Source organism: Chiloscyllium punctatum, chromosome 4 (genome assembly GCF_047496795.1).
Source record: "Chiloscyllium punctatum isolate Juve2018m chromosome 4, sChiPun1.3, whole genome shotgun sequence".
In the NCBI taxonomy this organism is placed as follows: Eukaryota; Metazoa; Chordata; class Chondrichthyes; order Orectolobiformes; family Hemiscylliidae; genus Chiloscyllium; species Chiloscyllium punctatum.
In genome coordinates, this window is record NC_092742.1 from 104,415,060 (window position 1) to 104,437,548 (window position 22,489).

A 22,489-nucleotide genomic window follows, 5' to 3' on the forward strand; every position below is an offset into this window, starting at 1 on the left:
ATAACATATTAATCCTAGGACTACTGTAGTTTGCCACTAGAAAAATCATTAAGCTCCCCACGTCTCAAGTTATTGGCGTACAACACTGTGACATACTGAGCAACACAGATCAAAGTGGGCTCAAGTTTTAGCCAAAGACTTAGCCACATTAACTGATAACTGAGGCAATGTGATCAGTACTGCAAAGGCTCTTGTGGTAAAATGATAATGTCCCTACCTCTGATCTAGGAGACCTGGGTTCAAGTCCCACCTGCTCCCGAGGTATGAAAGAACATCTCTGGACAGGATATCTAGGATCAGCCTTCAGCAACTCTTGTTGCAAGTAACTTTTTCTCTTACCTTCACACTCTTGACTGCTATATACAAAGTTAGCAACACAGAAACAGGAGTAGGTCATTCAGCCCATTGAGGCTTCCCTGCCATTTAATATGATCATGACTGATCAAGTGCTTCAATGTCTTTCACCCACCCCATCCTCATAACCTGTACACCACTGCTAACTAGAAATACAGAAATCTCTACCTAAAGCATACTCAAAAGACTCAGCATTCACAGCTCTCCATGGCAGAGAGCTGCAGAGGTTCACAACCTTTTGTATTTTAAATGACTTCTTTCACACTTAAGAATGTCCCAAAGTACGTTACAGCCAATTAAATACTTTTGTGAAGTGTAGTTACTGCTGCAATTTATGAAACATGGCAAACAAGTTGTACAAAGAATAGTGATTAGGTTAATGGCTGCAAAATCAATTTTGCTGGTGTTAGATAGTTATTCCATGGAGAGGTCCCTTAACTGCTTTGAAAAATGGCTATGGTATCTCCTAGCATGCACCCAAGAGGGCAGATAGGACCTTCACATAACATCTCATCTAAAAAAAAAGAGGGCCTGATTAGCCATGCAACACTGTGGGTTCAATTCCTGGACTGCAAAAGCTTATTATGAAGTACTCTCCTTCTCAAACTCTCCACTCGCCTGACCCTCAGGCTAAACCACCACCAGTCATCTCTCTAATGAGAAAGCAATCTTCTGATCTGTCATTAGTACTGCAGTCAGCTTCAGCATTCAGTCTCTGCATCAGGACTTGAACCCATAACCTGTGGACACAGGCAAATGCACAATCCCAATTGAGTTAGACCCCATCTACCAGCCCCCTGAGAAAACAGGAAATGACATCACCAACCCAAAGAAATCCAAACAGAAATATAAAGAGAAAACAGGAATCATCAGCAGTGCTTCGCCCGGAGGCCCACTGAAGATATTACCTAGTATGGTGACAAAACGTCTGGAAATGAACCTTCCAGCTCAGTCAGCAAACCTACATACACAATCCACACATCAGGGCTGACACAAATGAACAGGGGGCACTGACTGCAATCTGGTGGTTAGTCCTGGGTGTACATTTTGATCGGAGTCTGTTGAATGAGAGGACATTCACATTTGAGCTGTAAGCTCCTCCTATTAAAGCCACTCACTTGAGATATGTGAACCTGAGTATGTGTCATTGAATTCCTGAAGAGGAAAAGAAATGAGACACAACTGAGGAATAAATTAATACAGCGAGAAGTCACAATGGGCAGATATCAAACTTTTACAAATTATCAGATATTCTACAACCAAACAATCGAAGAGTGAGAGTCATACAGAGAGGTGGGGCAATGAGAGTATTTTGTTCAGTTCCTCTTTTATTTTATTTGATGGTGTTATGATCCTCAGGTGAATTTATTTGACACATTTTGAAAAATCATTTACTTTGTCACCTTTGAGTATAATTAGCTCTCTGCTAGCTAGATTGATCTGGTGACGTGACACTACTATGCTGTCCCTGGATTTGTCTAATAAATTTAAACCATACTACTGGGTGGGGATTTTGGATTGAAGCCTTGGATAGCCTAGTACTTCCTGTTGATCTTATCAAGAGGATCCTTTTGGCCAGTAAGATTAGTGGGTTAATGCGAAGTTGTTCATTTTGGAAGGGAGAATGAAATAAAAGTATCATTTAATGAAGAAAAATTGTAGAAATCTGCAGCAGAAAGGGACATAGGGGTACTTAAGCACAAAATAGAGAAGGCTAGCACACAAGTATAGCAGGTAATCAGGAAGGCTAATGGAATGTTGGCCCTTATTTCAAGGGTTGGAGTGTAACAGTAGGGAAATCTTACTGTAACTACAAGATGCCAGTGAGAACACAACTGTGAGCAGTTGGTCCCCTTTTTGTAGTGGGAGGACAATTCAGAGAAAGTTCACTAAAGTAATCCCTGGTATAGAGTGATTGTCCTCTGATGCGAAAATGAGGACTGCTGGAGATTAAAGTCGAGAGTGTAGTGCTGGGAAAGCACCCAGACAAAAGTGAGGACTCTGGATGCTGGAAACCAGAGTTTAGATGAGAGTGATGCTGGAACAGCACAGCAGGTCAGGCAGCATCTGAGGAGCAGGAAAATCGATGTTTCCGGCCAAAGCTCTTCATCAGGAAAGGGCTGATGAAGGGCTTTTACCCAAAACATCAATTCTCCTGCTCCTCGGATGCTGCAAGACCTGCTATGCTTTTCCAGGTTCGATTCCAGGCTTAGGTGACTGTGTGTGGAGTTTGCACATTCTCCCAGTGTCTGAGAGGGTTTCTTCTGGGTGCTCTGGTTTCCTCCCACAATTCCAAAGAGGTACAGATTGGATGAAGTGACCATGCTAAATTGCCCATAGTGTTAAGGTGCATTAGTCAGAGGGAAATGGGTCTGGGAGGGTTACTCTTCAGAGGGTCGGTGTGGACTGGTTGGGCCGAAGGGCCTGTTCCATACTGTAGGGAATCTAATCAAAGGCTAATATTCACTGGAGTTTAGGAGAATGAGAAGTTATCTCATTGAAACATATAGGATTCTTAAAGGGTTTGACAACGTAAACACTGAGAAGATGTTTCCCCTCTTTGGAGAGCTGAAGCTCAAGTGGAGGGAGAGAAGGAAAGCCTTGATTAGCCAAAGTCCCTTGGAAATGTGTGATGCTTTCATTCTGTCCATTGTGTACAGTCACAGTGCTGTGCCATTCTGTGACATGCTATAGCTGTTCCATTGCTGGGTGGTGACAAAATATTACAACTCTCTGTTCCTCCGCATGCACCTTCATTGCTCTCTCGAGCAGTGGTGACAATAATTGCAGCCTTTCTGTAGTTTATGTAGTTTGTTAAATGCCATGGTATATTCTTTGATGCAACAATCATCCAAGTATCTGAATTTACATTTGACCATGCATTGTATGCATTTACTGGATCATCTTTCTTGTAATTGTTATCCATAAAGCTTCTACAGGATCCAACTCTCAAAATAACTTTCACCTTTTTGTTATGAAGTGACAGCACCAAAGCCACACCATATTTCCCATTTGCTAATGGCATATACCCATTTCATTTTCTCCTTTTCTTGATGGTTGGTTTATTCACAGAATGTAGCATTACAGAACTCTGCCCCTAACGCATCAAGTTCCCCAGCAGTTCTTTAGAATATACGCATCACTTTCTTTTTAAAAATCAACCAGATCAGACAGGACACATTCTGACATACCTCGTGACTTGAACTCAGAACTTTCTGACCATTTGGACACTACCAATGCACTACAAGAGCCCCCAAAAGTCTCTTTTATATATTCTTAAAGACAATTAAGCAACTCCCCCCAGCATCCTAACAATATAACTGACACAACTTGAACTCTACAAAAGCACACCAGCTGGAAGTGGGCTCACCACAGACATTTACATTGGGACATGTGGGGGATTCCTTGTTGGTAGATAACCAAGCCTGGAGATTAATATGCCCAACTCATCCTAATGCAAAATTACACTTGTTTTATTACAGATGATGCACATATTAATTTAAATTAATTTTAGTAGTATTTCCTCTCACATTTAACCATTTTAAAACTATGTCGTATAATTAGTTATTCCCTTCCAATCAATATCCTCCTTTTATTTTTCTCTGCTCTCCTTCCCTGTTTTGCTCATATTTAAATACAGTAATTCAAACTCAAAAATGCAAATTTCACAGTATAGGGTATTTGCAAGTTTAAGTTGGTAGTATAAGGTCTGTACATCCACAAAGAAACTAAATGTCAGATTCTGATCAAGATTACAATACAGGTAGAACATTACCACTATCTAGCTCACAGCTGGGTAAAGGCATAATTAAACCTGAAGCTCCCTAATTTTCCAACTTTACAAAAAAACCCACTGAATGTTCTTTAGTAAGTAAGAAGATTTCTACTGCATAAGAAAATGCAAGTTCTAACTGCACAATAAAAACTATTGATAACCCATAAACACCTTGTTAGCAATACTGACCCTTTAAGGAACTGAGACTCAATAACCTTTCTAGTTGGTCATTTTAAGTGTTCTGTTATATCAGTCAAGATATTAAATTAGTTCAGACTGGTGCTGTTCCAAACCTGTGCCAGTGATTTACACTGAGATAAATTAAAGGGTGAAAAGCAAACACAGTAAATCTCTATAACCAAGTTTCCAATGACAGGTTCCAACAATCCAAGTAAAAATAAATCCATGTATTCAAAACATTGAGACACAGTGCTTTATTACACCTCTTCAATATATTCCAAAGTACTTTAGGTGCAATCAACTATTCTGAAATACATTAGCTGACAGCACAACCAAATGCCATAGCAAGAATGTATACGGGGAGGAACGTGTGTAATAACAAACAGACCTCTCAAAGCAACAGCTCAAAAAAAATTCAATGACTCAAAATGTACAACTGGGATGCCAATGCATACCACATCATTAAAATAATGGGGTGTTATTTCTACACTGGATTTCTAAGCAGCCTCACACACCTGCTGAAGTTTGTGCGTCGTAATATTAGATCTAGATTAGATTAGATTAGATTACATTAGAGTGTGGAAACAGGCCCTTCGGCCCAACAAGTCCACACCGACCTGCCAAAGCGCAACCCACCCATACCCCTTACCTAACACTACGGGCAATTTAGCGTGGCCAATTTACCTGACCTGCACATCTTTGGACTGGCATTGGTACCACACCTCACTGGGCAAAAGTCTGACTGCCTTACTGGAGACAGGTAGAATCATAGAATCCTTATGATGTGGAACAGGACATTTAGCCTATCGAGTCCACACCAAACCTCTGAACTGCATCCCACCCAGACCCTGTAACCCTGTATTTCCCCTGGCTAATCCACCTAGCCTGCACATCACTCGATACAATGGACAATTTAGCATGGCCAAACTAGCTAACCTGCACGTCTTTGGATTGTGGGAGGAAACCAAAACACCCGGAGGAAATCCACGTAGACACGGGGAGAATGTAAAAACTCCACACAGAGAGTCGCCCAAAGGTTGGAATTGAACCTGGCTCCCAGAAGGGGGTCTGGGTGGGAGGGCTCTTCAGTGGATCATACAGACCCGACGGGCTGAATGGCCTCTATCTGCGCTGTAGGGATTCTACAATTGTATTTGATTAGATGCGATGGTGGCATATATAAACCCTGCCACAGTTAAGACAGGACCGGAAAGGCCCACGGCATCAATTGAGGCCCAAAGTAACCAATGAGTGACCACATGAGGCCCTCATCCCTGAGCTGCTGCTTTCAGCCCTGCTGCAGGCGTGCCTGTCAATATGCAGTGTGCCCACCAGTTTGGGGTCCCTCAATCAAAGGCACTCAGCACCTCATCAAGAGACTCAATATTGAGAGATAGATAGTCCTGCCAAGGGCCATTGTCCTTGCCCCCAAATCCTGTCCACATGTATCACCATGTCCCCACTCTGTAAAACCTTTCCCAATATTACCTATGCCATTAGATTAGATTAGATTAGATTACTTACAGTGTGAAAACAGGCCCTTCAGCCCAACAAGTCCACACCGCCCCGCCGAAGCGTAACCCACCCATACCCCTACATCTACATCTACCCCTTACCTAACACTACGGGCAATTTAGCATGGCCAATTCACCTAACCTGCACATCTTTGGACTGTGGGAGGAAACCGGAGCACCCGGAAGAAACCCACGCAGACACGGGGAGAATGTGCAAACTCCACACAGTCAGTCGCCTGAGGCGGGAATTGAACCCGGGTCTCTGGCGCTGTGAGGCAGCAGTGCTAACCACTGTGCCACCGTGCCGCCCTGCTTGCTCCTCAGTTTTGGAATTCTCCTACTGTTAGCACAGCCTGTGTAATACAATTATTTTCAGTTTCAGCTTAAACTTTTCCTGGACCTTGGTAAACGAAGATCAATTGTTCTGAAGAAGTGCCATACAGGTCTTGGAAATGTTAACGCTGTTTTCTCTCCACAGATGCTGTCGGACTTGCTGTGTTACTGCAGCACTGTGCGCGTTTATTTCCATTTGTTTGGAGTGGTTTCTCACCTGGTTTCACTTAGCTCCATTTCTTCATCCTTCTCCTTATCGTGTTCAAAGCTGTAAAAATGCAACACACCAGTTTTGTTACATGACCCCGACTGGTCCTGGTGATAATCTGTTCTCTGTAGATATACAAGTGTATATTTCTAACTAAACCAGAAAGTCAATTGGTCTACACCCAGTCTGAATAGCAAAATGAGCCAATAATTACATTTAAAGCTTCAGCCCTCTAATCCTGTCAAAGATCATTCCAATGGCAGTTCAGGATATGCAACAGAAAAGAAGTACCCCCTGGGCAATTCTCCTTGGAGACGGCCCTCTCTTATAGGAGAATCAATTGCACCACAAACCAGGGTACTTTTAAGTAGTGATTACACTTACTGCATTCAGAATTTTCTTTTGTATATTTAATCATTCACAAGATGTAGTTCTATTCCTAATTGTCAAGAGGACAGTTAACAATAAACTATGTTGCTGTAGATCTGGATTCACATGTAGTCCAGACCAGGGAAGGATGGCAGGTTTCCTTCTCTAAAGGACACTAGTGAACAATATGGGTTTTTGTGATCATTAACAATAGTTTCATGGTTGCCATTGGGCAAGCTATTCCAAAGTCCCCCAAATTGTGATTAGAGACGGTGTTCAAGGATTTTGATATGGTGGCAGTGAACAAACAGCATACAGTTCCAAATCTGGATGGTGTGTCGCTTGGAGGAGAACCTTGTTGTAAGAAGGACCTTATAAAGCTGCAGTTCCATGCAGTTAGTTTGCTCCAATTCAAGATGTCAAATCGAGATACTGACCCAGTAGGAAATACAAATCCGCATAAACTACCATAAAATTTAGCAACCTCTGCACATTATTTTGCATTCAAGTAAAATTTCAGTTCATTAATTATGTATTTGGGGCAGATTCTTCCCCCATTCTCAAACTGACGAGTTGACTTGAGATTAGAGTGAAAACTTAGCCCATTCAACTGTCTATTCTGTATGTTCCCATAAATAACTGCTTGAAAACAATGCACAATTTGAACCAGTGAGCTGAGAAAACAGCAATAATGTCAAATCCAATAACTACCAATAGTACTTCACATACAAGTGAGCTAAAGATTGAATAGAAATTTCAGTAAAAGAAATAAAACAGTACAAACTTAACACTCTAAAACATCCCATGATGGAAAGTAACAAAAGTCTGGTCGATAGGTAAATTTTACAAAGCACTTTAAAGTAGAAGAGTGAAGCAGAGGGGTTTAGGGAAGGAACCCCAGCGAGCTTGACACCTTTGCTTATTGTGGAATATTTAATTTGGAGATGCTCAAAGAGGTTAGATTTAGAGAAGTGCAGAGATCTGAGGGGATAGTGGAGACTTGAGGAGATTCCAGAGAGAAGCAGGAGTACAACCACAAAAGGATTTTGTGTCAGCAAACACAGGGATGGGTGTACAGTCTTTGAGTGAGTTAAGACACAGGCAACAACCAGGAGTAAACTGGAATAGTGACACTTAGAGATTACAAGAGTTTTGGTGGTAGATAAGCTGAATGAGGAAGCTGGTGATGTTATAGAGATGATGGGGAGAACATGTGATTAGCAGCTCATCTCACGGTCAAATATGACACCGAGGTTGTGAACAGTCTGCTCCACACTCATACAAATGGCAAGTAGGGATGGAGTCAATGGCAAGAAAATGGAATTTGTGATAGGGATCTTCTCAACATTCAGTTCAAAGAAATTTTAGTTAATCCATTACTAGGTGTCAGGTAAACAGTCTAATAATTTAGAGGCTGTGAAGGGCCCTTAAGAGACATCATGGTGTAGAGACCTGAATCCCATCAGTACACGTGTGAGAGCGGACACTGTGTTTTCAGGTGATACCATTGATAGCAGCTCAGAGGTGACAAAGAGGACATGGACTAAGGACAGATCCTTGGTGGGCATCTTGGAGGCAATGATGGTGAAGGAGGAAGATAAATTCCAAATGGTGATACTCAGGTTATGATGGACTGGATAAAAATGAGGCCAAGTGACTGCAGTTCCACCTTGCCAGGCAATAGTGCAGAGGGAATCGAGGAGGATGGTGCGACCAACTGATTCAAAATCAGGTGAATTGGCTATGCTAAATTGCCCGTAGTGTGAGGTGCGGGGGTAAATGTAGGGGAATGAGTCTGGGTGGGTTGTGCTTCGGCGGGTCGGTGTGGACTTGTTGGGCCGAAGGGCCTGTTTCCACACTGTAAGTAATCTAATCTAATCTAAAAAAAGCTGCAAAGAGATTGAGAAGGACAAATTGGGATAATTACATGTTACAGTCACATATGGTATCATTTGAGATTTTGACAAGAGGTGTTCAGTACTTTGGGAAGAAAAGCCAATGACTAAACGATCGCTTTGAATTCTATGTTAAATTCCCTTGCTTTCAGATTCTTCCATGGTCCCACCCATCCTTCTCCTGTGTAGTCATCTCCTGCTCCAAAACCTCCAAGATTTCAAGTTCCATCAATTCTGGCTCATAAGGCATCCTCAGGTTTCCATCAATTAACCTCTGGTGACTATCCCTTCAGTTTCTGAGATACCAAATTCAAACTTCTTCCTACTATCTCTCCAAATCTTTCTTCCCTCCTTAAAACATTCCTGAAAACCCCCCTCTTTGGTTATGCTTTTGCTCATCTATCCTATCTCCTTACGTAGCTTAGTATCAATTTTCTGTTTCGTAACATGCTTATGAAATGTCTTGGGATGTTTTACTACAGTAATGCACGAAATAGATACAACTTGTTGCAAGACCAATACTCAGATTTGCATTCAAATCATAAAAGAATGCAATATACCCAGGATTAGCGTGATTGTTATACTGGCAACTATTATCTGAATGCCAGTCATCTCTGTAATCTCTGTGTAAAATTTTGAGTCCTAATGCTTAACACATGCAATTAAATTCATGTAAACCTCAATGCAGGCATATACTCACATTAAAACACAGGGGAACAATTTAACCATTTAACAATTGTAGAGTCATAGAGGTGTACAGCATGGAAACAGACCCTTCGGTCCAACCCATCCAAGCCGACCAGATATCCCAACCCAAACTAGTCCCACCTGCCAGCACCCGGCCCATATCCCTCCAAACCCTTCCTATTCATATTCCCATCCAAATGCCTTTTAAATGTTGCAATTGTACCAGCCTCCACCACTTCCTCTGGCAGCTCATTCCATATCCGTACCACCCTCTGCGTGAAAAAGTTGCCCCTTAGGTCTCTTTTAGATCTTTCCCTTCTCACCCTAAACCTATGCCCTCTAGTTCTGGACTCTGCCACCCCAGGAAAAAGACTTTGCCTATTTACCCTATCCATGCCCCTCATAATGTTGTAAACCTCTATCAGGTCACCCCTCAGCCTCCAAAGCTCCAGAGAAAACAGCCCCAGCCTGTTCAGCCTCTCCTTATAGCTCAAATCCTCCAACCCTGGCAACATCCTTATAGATCTTTTCTGAACTCTTTCATGTTTCACAACATCTTTCCAATAGGAAGGAGACCAGAATTGCACGCAATATTCCAACAGTGGCCTAACCAATGTCCTGTACAGCCGCAACATGACCTCCCAACTCCTGTACTCAATACTCTGACCAATAAAGGAAAGCATACCAAATGCCTTCTTCACTATCCTATCTACCTGAGACTCCACTTCCAAGGAGCTATGAACCTGCACTCCAAGGTCTCTTTGTTCAGCAACACTCTCTAGGACCTTACCATTAAGTGTATAAGTCCTGCTAAGATTTGCTTTCCCTAAATGCAGCAGCTCACATTTATTTGAATTAAACTCCATCTGCCACTTCTCAGCCCATTGGCCCAACTGGCCAGTCTGAGGTAACCCTCTTCGCTGTCCACGACACCTCCAATGTTGGTGTCATCTGCAAACTTACTAACTGGACCTCTTATGCTCGCATCCAAATCATTTATGTAAATAACAAAAAGTAGAGGACCCAGCACCGATCCTTGTGGCACTCCACTGGTCACAGGCCTCCAATCTGAAAAACAACCCTCCACCATCACCCTCTGTCTTCTACCTTTGAGCCAGTTCTGTATCCAAATGGCTAGTTCTCCCCGTATTCCATGAGATCTAACCTTGCTAACCAGTCTCCCATGGGGAACCTTGTCGAATGCCTTACTGAAGTCCATATAGATCACATCTACCACTCTTCCCTCATCAATCCTCTTTGTTACTTCTTCAAAAAACTCAATCAAGTTTGTGAGACATGATTTCCCATGCACAAAGACAGGTTGACTATCCCTGATCAGTCCTTGCCTTTCCAAATACATCTACATCCTGTCCCTCAGGCTTCCCTCCAACAACTTGCCCACCACAGAGGTCAGGCTCACTGGTCTTTAGTCCCCTGGCTTGTCTTTACTGCCCTTCTTAAACAGTGGCACCACGTTTGCCAACCTCCAGTCTTCTGGCACCTCACCTGTGACTATCGATGATACAAATATCTCAGCAAAAGGCCCAGCAATCACTTCTCTAGCTTCCCATAGAGTTCTCGGGGACACCTGATCAGGTCCTGGGGATTTATCCACTTTTACCCGTTTCAAGTCATCCAGCACTTCCTCCTCTGTAATATGGACATTTTGCTAGATGTCACCATCTATTTCCCTACAGTCTATATCTTCCATAGCCTTTTCCACAGTAAATATGTTGCAAAATACTCATTTAGTATCTCCCCCATTTTCTGCAGCTCCACACAAAGGCCACCTTGCTGGTCTTTGAAGGGCCCTATTCTCTCCCTAGATACCCTTTTGTCCTTAATGTATTTGTAAAAACCCTTTGTATTCTCCTTAATTCTATTTGCCAAAGCTATCTCATGTCCCCTTTTTGTCCTCCTGATTTCCCTCAAGTATATTCCTACTTTCTTTATACTCTTCTAAGAATTCACTCGATCTATCCTGTCTATACCTGACATATGCTTCCTTCTTTTTCTTAACCAAACCCTCAACTTTTTTTAGTCATCCAGCATTCCCTATACCTACCAGCCTTTCCTTTCACCCTGACAGGAATATACTTTCTCTGGATTCTCGTTATCTCATTTCTGAAGGCTTCCCATTTTCCAACCATCCCTTTACCTGCGAACATCTGCCCTCAATCAGCTTTTGAAAGTTCTTGCCTAATACTGTCAAAATTGGCCTTTCTCCAATTTACAACTTCGACTTTTAGATCTGGTCTATCCCTTTCCATCACTGTTTTAAATCTAATAGAATTATGGTCGCTGGCCCCAAAGTGCTCCCCCACTGACACCTCAGTCACCCGCCCTGCCTTATTTCCCAAGAGTAGGTCAAGTTTTGCACCTTCTCTGGTAGGTACATCCACATACTGAATCAGAAAATTGTCTTGTACAAACTTAAGAAATTCCTCTCCATCTAAACCTTTAACACAATGGCAGTCCCAGTCGATGTTTGGAAAGTTAAAATCCCCTACCATAACTACCCCATTATTTTTACAGATAGCTGAGATCTCCTTACAAGTTTGTTTCTCAATTTCCCTCTGACTATTAGGGGGTCTATAATACAATCCCAATAAGGTGATCACCCCTTTCTTATTTCTCAGTTCCACCCAAATAACTTCCCTGGATGTATTTCCTGGCTGTAGTGCTAGCCCTTATCAAAAATGCCACTCCCCCCTCCTCTCTTGCCTCCCTTTCTATCCCTCCTTAACGTTAACATTTAGTGTTATTTTAGTCGTTAAATATATATCATTTAAAAACAAATATTTTGCAGAATAAAACATTCACTTCAGATAGAGTCAGTTGTGTTTTTCAGGCAAGTTAAAAAAATCAATCCAAAGGAAAATGTAACTAACTTGGTTAACAATGAGGTTAAGCTGAACTTGAAAAGCAAGCCCATTTCTGGCATTGCACGAACATTTGAAAAATTACACGAAATTCTGAATTTTTATTTCATTAGGCTTTAAAACAACTAAAGGTGCCAGCTCATTCTTGCGGTTATCATTTTCATGTGTGTTGAGGTGATGGGCTGAGGGTCGTGAGATTAGCATTGAGGTTGTTCATTGAAATGGCCTTTCTTTTGTGTCTAAAGGCTCCAGTTTTCTCACTCCAATTCCCTGATTGTAGACTGACACTATTTTTAACAGTGATTTTCTATTGTTGATTTACAAATGCCAGCATCCAGTTGGAAGCTCTCTCAGTGAATCTCCTACCTTGCTTGCATGAGAGGAGACAAAACATAAGGAGGGGAGAAGTTGAATTCTCCATCCAAATCTAGCCATTCACAGGAGCCACTGCTTTCCAGAGACATGCTGCTACTCTATACAAGGGAATGAAAAAAACATTTTCCATAAAATAAAGATAATAGAATACAATTCATTCCAAGTTTAACACCGCTCAATGCACACAAATTCAGAGCAGTAAGGTAAATTGGCAGAAATTCCAAGCAGGCAAGTCAAATAAAACATTAACACCCTTTCAAGGTAGGAAGCTCAGCAACTAGGTGTTTAATTAATCTGGCTTTAGACAGTATTAATTAAATAATTTCTTGGCACTGATGATATGTGAGCACATGGGTAAGTTCCAATTTGATTGGGAAACGGATTGCACTTTACACTTAGACCAAAATCCATTTACCACAGGCTTGAGTCATCAACGTTCTCCTTTTGTTATGAAAGATGGCTGTTTTTTTGTGAACAAAGAAAATTACAGCACAGGAACAGGCCCTTCGGCCCTCCAAGCCTGTGCCGATCCATATCCTTTACCTAAAACTGCCGCCTATTTTCTAAGGATATGTATCCCTCTTCCCCCTGCCCATTCATGTATCTGTCTAGATACATCTTAAATTACGCTATCGTTCCTGCCCCTACCACCCCCACTGGCAATGCATTCCAGGCACCCTCCACCCTCTGCGTGAAGAACTTTCCATGTTTATCTCTCCTAAACTTTTCCCCTCTCACCTTCAACTTGTGACCCCTTGTAAGTGAGTCCCCCACTCTGTGAAAAGGCTTCTTGCTATCCATCCTGTCTGTACCTCTCATGATTTTGTAGAGCGCGTTCAGGTCCCCCCAGAACCTCTTATTTCTAATGAAAATATTCCTAATCTACTCAACCTCTCCTCATAGCTAGCGCCCTCCATCCCAGGCAACATCCTGGTGAACCTCCTCTACACCCTCTCCAAAGCATCCAAATCCTTTTGGTAATGTGGTGACCAGAACTGTACGCAGTATTCCAAATGTGGCCAAACCAAACCTATACAACTGTAACATGACCTGCCAACTCTGTACTCAATACCCCATTCGATGAAGAAAAGCATGTCGCATGCCTTCTTGACCACTCTATTGACCTGCATTGCCACCTTCAGGGAATAATGGACCTGAACACCCAGATCTCTCTGGACATCAATTTTCCCCAGGACTTTTCCATTTAACTGTATAGTTTACTCTCGAGCTGGATCTTCCAAAATGCATCACTTCACATTTACCTGGATTGAACTCCATCTGCCATTTTTCTGCCCAACTCTCCAATCTATCTATATCCTGCTACTCCACCAATCTTAGTGCCATCTGTAAACTTGCTAATCGGGCCACCTATACCTTCCTCCCGATCATTTATGTACATCACAAACAACAGTGGTCCCAGCACGGATCCCTGTGGAACACGACAGGTCACAGTTCTCCATTTTGAAAAACTCCCTTCCACTATTAGTCTCTGTCTTCTGTTGCCTGTTCTCCTGTTCTGAAACATCTCCACAAAGCCATATTTCTTCAGAATCAACACCTTATCCTCATCACAAGTGGCAGGAGAAAGTGAGGATCAGAGTAAAAAACGTGTGGTGCTGGAAAAGCACAGCCGGTCAGGCAGCATCCAAGGAGCAGGTGAGTCGACGTTTCGAGTAAAGCTCTTCATCAGGAATGACACGTGTTGACTCTCCTGCTCCTCGGATGCTGCCTGACTGGCTGTGCTTTGCCAGTACCACACTTTTTTTTTAAAAATCATCACAAGTGGCATCAGCCAATGTCAAACTAGCCAGAGAGAACTGGCAGACGGGAGTGTGACGGGATGGCACAGGCCAGAAGGCCAGGAAAATGTATTGGACATGTGGCCTCATGTAGTCCGGGAAAGGGTTCATCCCAAGGCTGCCAGATTACAGAACTGCACCCTTTAGTGACATAGGTAAAAACAATGCCTGCAGATGCTGGAAACCAGATTCTGGATTAGTGGTGCTGGAAGAGCACAGCAGTTCAGGCAGCATCCGAGGAGCAGTACTGACCAAAGGACCTCTCTACCTGGAATCCTCGGAATTACAGGAATTCAATTATACAAATTTGCTGGATTAGTGGTGCTGGAAGAGCACAGCAGTTCAGGCAGCATCCAACAAGCAGCGAAATCGACGTTTCGGACAAAAGCCTTTTGTCCTAAACGTCGATTTCGCTGCTCGTTGGATGCTGCCTGAACTGCTGTACTCTTCCAGCACCACTAATCCAGTATTTGGTTTTCAGAATCTGCAGTCATTGTTTTTACCTATACAAATTTGCTGTCATTCCAAAGTTATCCCTTGAAATCTCTTAGTTGTCCTCCAAACCGTGGGCTGTTACTATGGGCATTCTTCTATCTGCGTACGATTATGGATATGCAGCAATCAGATCAGAATGGGTTGCTTAATGTGGTGCACTTTAGTTGATGGATAAAATGACCCAATTGTAAGAGGTAGGTTCTGCCACACGTGTCACGTATGAAGTGGTGATTGGGTGTTGGTTGTTTTATTTGGTGTTGGTGTCTACTTCCAAACTTCTGCAGCTACTGATCATACCTGTGATGAAACTAGGCAATGTTTGCCATTTTTCTGGCATCACCTAGTGTCTCTCAGGTCCCAGGATCCTTGATCAAAATGTTTCATGTCACCCTTGGCATCCTTGAAGTGGAGCTTTGTGTGCCTTACTGAGTCCACACAGAAACTCCTCAAGAATGTCACAGTCTTCCAAACTGTGAGTATGCCCCGCCAGTAAAGTCACCTCTGCCCGATGAGTGCCAGCATCCAGGGGAATTTGCCCTGAAGGCGAATGCTGCAATCGTGGTTCTCTCCTTCCTCAAGCTGCCCAGAGTGTGCCACAAACAGTAAAAATGAAAATTTTGAGTTTTGTTTCTCGCAAGATCCAAATTTGTCCACATTCTGTGGCTAGACAATAATGCTTTCTTTTGGTCACTGACAGGATGTGGGCATTGCTGGCTTGGTCAGCAGCTTTTGCCCATATCTTATTACTTGAGATGGTGGTGACGAGCTGCCTCTTGGAACCACTCCTGCCCTTGAAATGTACGTGCCAAGAACTTAGCCCTCATAAACCAGCATCTCAATCTTAACAGCCAGCTTGATGTTGTTCCATGTAATAAATTTGTGCTTACAACCCAATCAAAATCTAATCAGTACCCTTCAGCTTGGTTCCCTCCCTAATTCAAAAAACTTATCCTCTTGGCACATTCCAAAATTAAACTCCTGTTGCATTGAGACTGTCATTATTTTTCTTATATTTATTTAGACACCTGAACAGGCGGGGAATAGATGGATACAGACGATGCGCAGGTAGATCGGATAAGTTTAAAATGGTCCTACAATTGGCACAGACATGATGGGCCAAAGGGCTTGTTGCTGTGCTATAATGTTGTACGTTCTATTTTATTTTTGATTTGGAACTGAGAATTGCAGTTAAGAATTGATCTTTTAACAGCAGTTTCTTTCAAAAGAAGAGGAGAGAACAAAAGGCTGATTTTTGCTGTTGGGAACTGGCCTGGAAAGATAAGACAGGTTAATTACTGCTGTAAGAATATCATAGATGATTCAGAATTGAGATGATGTTGTTATGTCCAGGGCCTGACACCTGGTTGGCATGTTGAATTAGTCAGCCAAGGGAGGACTGATGCTGGCCAGCCAACCACAGAGAATGTTGTAAAAATAGAAAACAAAGAGTGAACTTGTGTTAACGGGTTTTGGGAAGGAGGTACATTTGCTCGACTGGAAAATGTTTTGATTTTTGGTTTTTTTGTTATTCTCCATTTATCAACAGTTGAGTGTTCTGAGGAAAGAGTCCCAGTCTGTAAGAAGTAAGTAAAAGTCTCCAGAGGTCTGTGGAAGATTTTTACGTTGGCCAGTGACTTCAGAAATGAAGAAAGATATAATCATATGTGCATGTAATACAAACTGTCAAAGATTTCACGAAAGCCTGATATTCATCATTGAGATGGTTACCGAACTAGCAACTTACGATTTTTGTTTCATTTCATTCATTTTTCTCACTTTATCCCTTAACTGTGTCTTTCTGTCTCACTGTTAGTATGAGAGTTGGGGTTTATATTCAAGGAAGATTGAGCTTAGAATGTAGATACCAATTAGTTTGCTTTGTAGTTTATCGGTGTTCGAGTAAAGTTACATTCTTAAGTATAAATGTTTCTTTAAGTCATAAATTTAGTGTCCAAGATCTGTTATTTGTAAAGTCTGGTTAGGATCAACTGAGGAATTTTGAGGGTCATTGAATGTTTTAATTGCATTGTGTTAGTGGTAGTGAAGCTGAATTGATATGGCTTTCTATGTCATAACACATTCTTCCTCTTCCCAACCCCAAGAACCATTCATTTATCTACTTATCAACAAAACATCATTGAGCCAAAAACAGGACTTTTTCTTGCAATCTTTAAAAATTAGCCTTCACTACATAGCTTTTATTTCCACTTCTCTCTGGCCTTACAAATTGGCAATGCTAAATTGCCAGCACATTACAGTCATATGGGGAAACTGGAATTAAGTTTCTTAACAAGACTTACTTGTGACTCATAGAAAGCATTTTAACTCATTATTGCATCCACTGCACTAATTGTTAGTCCAAATGTAGATACACTGAGAGTCTGATTAAAGCCAACTTTACCAAGTGCAAATTCCAAAAAAAAATGCTTTGGATTTGCCTATGAATTCAAGAGGTGTATGTTTTTTCTATGTTGTATATTCTATGCAGGTTTCTGAGTTGGACAGCTGGTACCAAGTTGCCTCCTCCTGTGCTGTAACAATTCTGAAATTTGGTAAAATATTTATCAGGATTGCCAGTGATGGATAATGCAAATCGCCTTCACTCCAAGTTGGTTAATTACCACAAATCAGGGAATTATTAAGGCTGCTACTTTGCAAACTACAAAAACATTTATTAATTAAGCACACACAATTAAGTTATAAACTCACAGTTCTCCTTTGTCTCAACATTGCAGCTTCAGTTGGATGGTTAAACCTGAACTTATGCACTTTTCCTATGACTATAACAGCACCTGTAAGATAAATTAAATCATGCTAAATAAATATCATAAGCAATAGACCAAGTTATTCTAGATCTGTGGGCAATATGTGGCATGATTAACCCGCTGCAAAGAAAAAAATGTTTGCGAAATATCCCAGAACAAGATATTTTGAGTCACTTTTAAATCTTTGGGACAAGAAAATCTTGTGTGGCATTGTTTGTGGGCTGTCTGGGTTCTCGAACAAAGCTGTGTTTACTTGGCCTTTTGAGTATTTTCAATTAAATGCAATACAAATAGATCATTGCTGCCTGGAATATAAAGGAATTGGGCCTACAGAGTTGAAGTCATAGGATTAAAAAGCTTATGGTTAAGTAACAATGGAGGGAGATGTTCAATTCCAGGATATAGTAGCATCAGTGCTACACCGTCAGGAGGGCTACAATGATGGCATGTTTTTGTGGATTATTGGGACTCATTATAAAGGCAAGAATGAGGGTTAAATTGTTCAGGTAGGTGGATCTGGGACTTACCCAAGTGATGGAACGTCAAAAGAGGAAAGGCTTAGATATTTAGGTGAGGATGAGTGAGATTAAGAGGGAAGTGAGAAAGAATAAACTGACTGGAGCTTGGTGAATCAGCCACTTGAGCTTGTTCAGGCTTTCAGATTCTCACCTGGATAGCCCTTAGCCAACAAAATCTATTGAGCAAAATCTTGAAACTTCCAGCACCTTTAGAGGTCAGAGTTCATCCTGATGTTACTCCTGAATGTCTAGCTCTAACTTTCAAGATAGAACCTCTTGCTCTGGACTTGCCTCCATAGCCTCTCCATATTTACCCCATTGAATCCCTTCATCAGTATGGGTTGGAGGAAAAAGAATGAGGAACAGAAGGCTTTGTTAATTTCACTTAATTCCCTGAAATTTCAGGAGAAGGTTTCACAGCAAAGCCCTGTTATTTAGACACTGACACTACTTATATTGTAGTGGCTGACTTCAGTTAACTTCTAGCTGCTTGTGCTTTAAATAACAGAATCTATGCTGTATCACTATTGGAAAAAATACTGTAGAAATCTCAAGCAGAAAATGAAAAGTGAACAGGACAGGCCCTTTAAGTTTCTCAAAATACTTAATAAGCAGACTTTTTTTCACTTTAGCCTTTGGGGTCAGGGACAGCAGGCTAGGAAAGGAACACGGTGGGGAATAGCAATTCTGCACAGGAGGCACTAACCCCATCCCTTCCCCCTCCCCCCACCACTGATGGACTAATGATAAAAGTAATAAGTAATTACCTTGGGACAAACGACATGAATGGGTGATGTCCAGTTCATTAACAGAGCACTGTGACCCTCCAATTGGTTCAATTGTCACTATGCCATTGTGATTGTGAATGACACAGTGCTCTGACTCCACCCAAGGACCCTGCAGAACTGAAATAAAGACAACCATTATACATTTTCTTCCAGTGAAATGTTTTGCATTGTATTGCAAGAGTTATTAGATTTTAATTAATTTTTCATCCAATTAAAACTGTACAACTTGCCGTTTACAGGGGTTGTGTGTCCATTGGCTAAACTAAAGCCTGTGAATTTCTTTCTAATCCCTTGCCCTGAGTCCAGACTGGTAGAGGAAGAAGTAGTAATATCTTCTGTTTTGAAAGGAATCCAGATTTGGCAGTAAATTTGAGCCTAAATGTATATTTATGTTATTTTGTTTTTAATTTGACATAGCACTAAATGAAATCTAAGGCACAGAAATAAGACAGCACAATTGGTCTATACCAGTGTCTGTGTTTCATATGATCCTCCTCCCACACCTTCCCATTTAACTCCATCAGTAAATCCCTTTATTCCTTTTTCCCTTTTGTCTTCATCTAGCTCTTCATCCTGCATTGTATGATTCATCCCAAATTCTCATTGCGGTTCACACATTTTCAGAAACTAAATTTTAATTATTTTGTTGTGCACTTACCAATGTCTTGTTCTGTTTCGGCATCAATTCTCCCAATGGTTGTTGTTCCTTCCTAAAGCCAAACGACACTTAGATCAACTGCATATCCTTATCAAGCACAAAAAACCTCACAAAGTACACCAGGAGAACAACCAAAACTCTATTCAAGATCAGTGGCATCGTTTGGCAAGTGTATATAGACATAATGCTTGAGAGACAGCACAGCCCTGGCATATACGTGTTAATGTTTGACATGAAAATATCGCTTCAAGTCAGATTCCAACTGCATTGAAAACAAAGTAAATTCTTAATAATATAAAACATGTAAAAACTGCCATTAGATCTCAAATCAGAGCTTCATAAATAATATTTCAAAATTTTAGTTCAAAAGACACTCCACAGCAGTTGGTGCGTTAACGGTTTCTTTACTATAAACTACACCACAACAAAAAAAAACATAGCCAACACAACATGGCTCTTGTGGTTACAGGGTATCTTACTAAACATCATAGGAAAATGGAATGAAGTTGATTGTTAAATAACAGGGAACCATAGTTAGATATTAATTATCTTGTCCTTTGCCCTCACATTCTGATTGTGAAAGTTGCAATCTTGAATGCACTTTCTGAAAAATGATAAAAACTAAATTGATGGTAACTTGCAAAGGGAATTTGGATGCTTCCATGTAAAAGTGCTATTATAGGGAATGCACAGGATAACAGGAATAATTCGACAGTTCTTTTAAAAACCAGCATAGGCACATGGACTGAATGGCTTCCTTCTATGCTAAATATATGAACTACTATGGATAACAAAATGGTAAAATTAAAGCCAAATATTCTGAATATTTGCCCTGGGGATCACCTGTGATGTCTCCAAATGTTGTGCACCTTGCTACAACACTGCTGCCAACAAAAAACAAAACAAGGCAGTTGGGAAATTGCTTGTAATGCAGGAAGCCAGCAGAGTATGGCAAGAGCACTCAGATTTGTCAAATGGAGATTACTTTATTGATAGTGTAAACATTAATAATAGCAGCACTGCACCATTTAACTGACATTAGAAATTATTCTTCTGTAAAAAGAAACAAAGGTGTTGACTAATCACAGCAATCAATTTCACTTTAACAGGCACAACACATACAAGGACAACTGATCAGAAATAGTCTTCTTACTTACAGCTCAGCAAGTCCAATAGACAGATAAAGAAGTCAAACAGAAGAAGAGAAAAAGAAAGGTAATTTAAAGAGTGAAAAATGTGGTGGGAACACAATCTTCTCTTTAAAAGTACTTATCAGCTAAACCTCTGACCTCTCTTCATCGCAGCCTGGCTCCCTTTCTACACTTTTAATAATATTTCGATGATCATTGCTCTTCTGAATCTTCATCTTTTTCCATCTAAACTTCAAAATATATGAAAGAAGAGTGTATTGAAACAAACTCACTGCACAATCCCCTTCTTTAATTCATTATTCCTCTAAACTAGAAAACATTTTTGGAAAATAAATTTCAAAGTTCATGAATTATTGTTTCATAATAAATTATTCATAGCTTCCATTTTAGATCTTCTGTTTTGGAAAGTTATGTCCAATCTGGAAGACTTCAGACACTGGGGTAGAAATTCTGTGGGATTTTTATAGCAACCTGCAGTTCATTTACGATGTTAACAATAGGGAAAGAAATAGGCAATTCTAGTCCCAGTATAAATTCATTATCATTAACACAATTATGGATTTCATTATTGTCAACTACTAAAAATGGATTAAAGAAAACATGAATTGACACCCACGTAAACCTGGTTAACACTAATGGCTACACTATGGACTAATTTAATCAGCAAACGGACCTGATTTTATCCAATAGAAAAGATATCATAATGTGCCATTGGTACCTGCAGTCACAGAGCTGTCTGCCAGAGAAACCCAGAACAGCCTCAATCCTGGCATTCTTCATTTGACCAAGGCAATTATAATGATAAGCTTTTTTTTAAAATCAAGGTGTCAGTGTAATCTCCCGTAAAACCTCTTTCCTTCAGTTACTCAACTAATTATCAGATTTATAGCCTTTCCTTGATGGCTCATTCCATTTACCAGAATAAAACTGATCCGGGTCAACAGCAGAATCTCACAAAGCATATACTATGACAATAAACAGATACAGAAACTCATTTAATTGATCACATAAACAGATAAAATATGAAATAGAAGACAGAAGCAGCCTCTTAAAGCTGTTTCACCATTCAATAAGAGCATGGCTGATCGAAGTGTATTTCGAATTCCATATTCCCATCTGTCTTGATAACCTTTGATTCCCCTTCCTAACAATAATCTATTTACCTGCATCTTAAAAATGACCCTTCTGGACTGCCTTCTGAGATAGAGAGTTCTAAACATTCACAGCTCTTAGAGAAAAGATTTCTCCTCATGTTTGCGCTGGAAGGGCAATCGCAAACTTTAAACTAATGTTACCCGAAACATCCTTTCCACATACACCTTGTCCAAACTGTTCAGGATCTTACTGAGAGCTGGCTGTACATTAGAACTGAACTCAACCATGCAAATTGCTGAGTTCATAAATTTAATGAATACGGAGAATGGTGTCACGTCGAGATTGTCAATGACATACTGATGTGGTCCAAACGCATACAAATTCCTTAGTGGCACACTTTTAATCGGCTAGCAATGTTAAACAAACACATAAACAGAGCACTACCATTGCGATGCAAGTAAAACCCTCTCTCAGAATTGGTTGCAATAATTTGCTGAACCATTGGCCAATTCATGTTGCGTAGAACCAGATGTCTGATAGAGTGTAAAGGGACATCAGTGTGTGCATCTTGGGCACCTTATACATACATGGACTTAGTGAACCATGAGGATAATTCCCAGGAAGGTGCTTATTCTTCCACAAGTTTAA

The 22,489-nt window shown here is 40.9% G+C and overlaps 1 protein-coding gene across 3 annotated transcripts in view; it reads right to left on the minus strand.

Annotated features, from left to right (window-relative positions):
• The window catches only part of stard9 (StAR-related lipid transfer (START) domain containing 9), a 282,626-nt gene that overhangs the window by 45,724 nt on the left and 214,413 nt on the right, over positions 1 to 22,489 (minus strand). For 2 of the 3 annotated variants that reach the window (XM_072569468.1, XM_072569469.1), the window contains 5 exons: positions 19,596 to 19,647; positions 18,917 to 19,054; positions 17,576 to 17,658; positions 12,564 to 12,670; positions 6,374 to 6,424 (listed from right to left, as the gene is read on the minus strand). In XM_072569468.1, the coding sequence (XP_072425569.1) occupies positions 6,374 to 6,424; positions 12,564 to 12,670; positions 17,576 to 17,658; positions 18,917 to 19,054; positions 19,596 to 19,647 (431 nt within the window). Of the gene's footprint in view, positions 1 to 6,373; positions 6,425 to 12,563; positions 12,671 to 17,575; positions 17,659 to 18,916; positions 19,055 to 19,595; positions 19,648 to 20,752; positions 20,853 to 22,489 lie in introns of those variants that run through there. The other variant, XM_072569470.1, reaches the window with a different exon arrangement.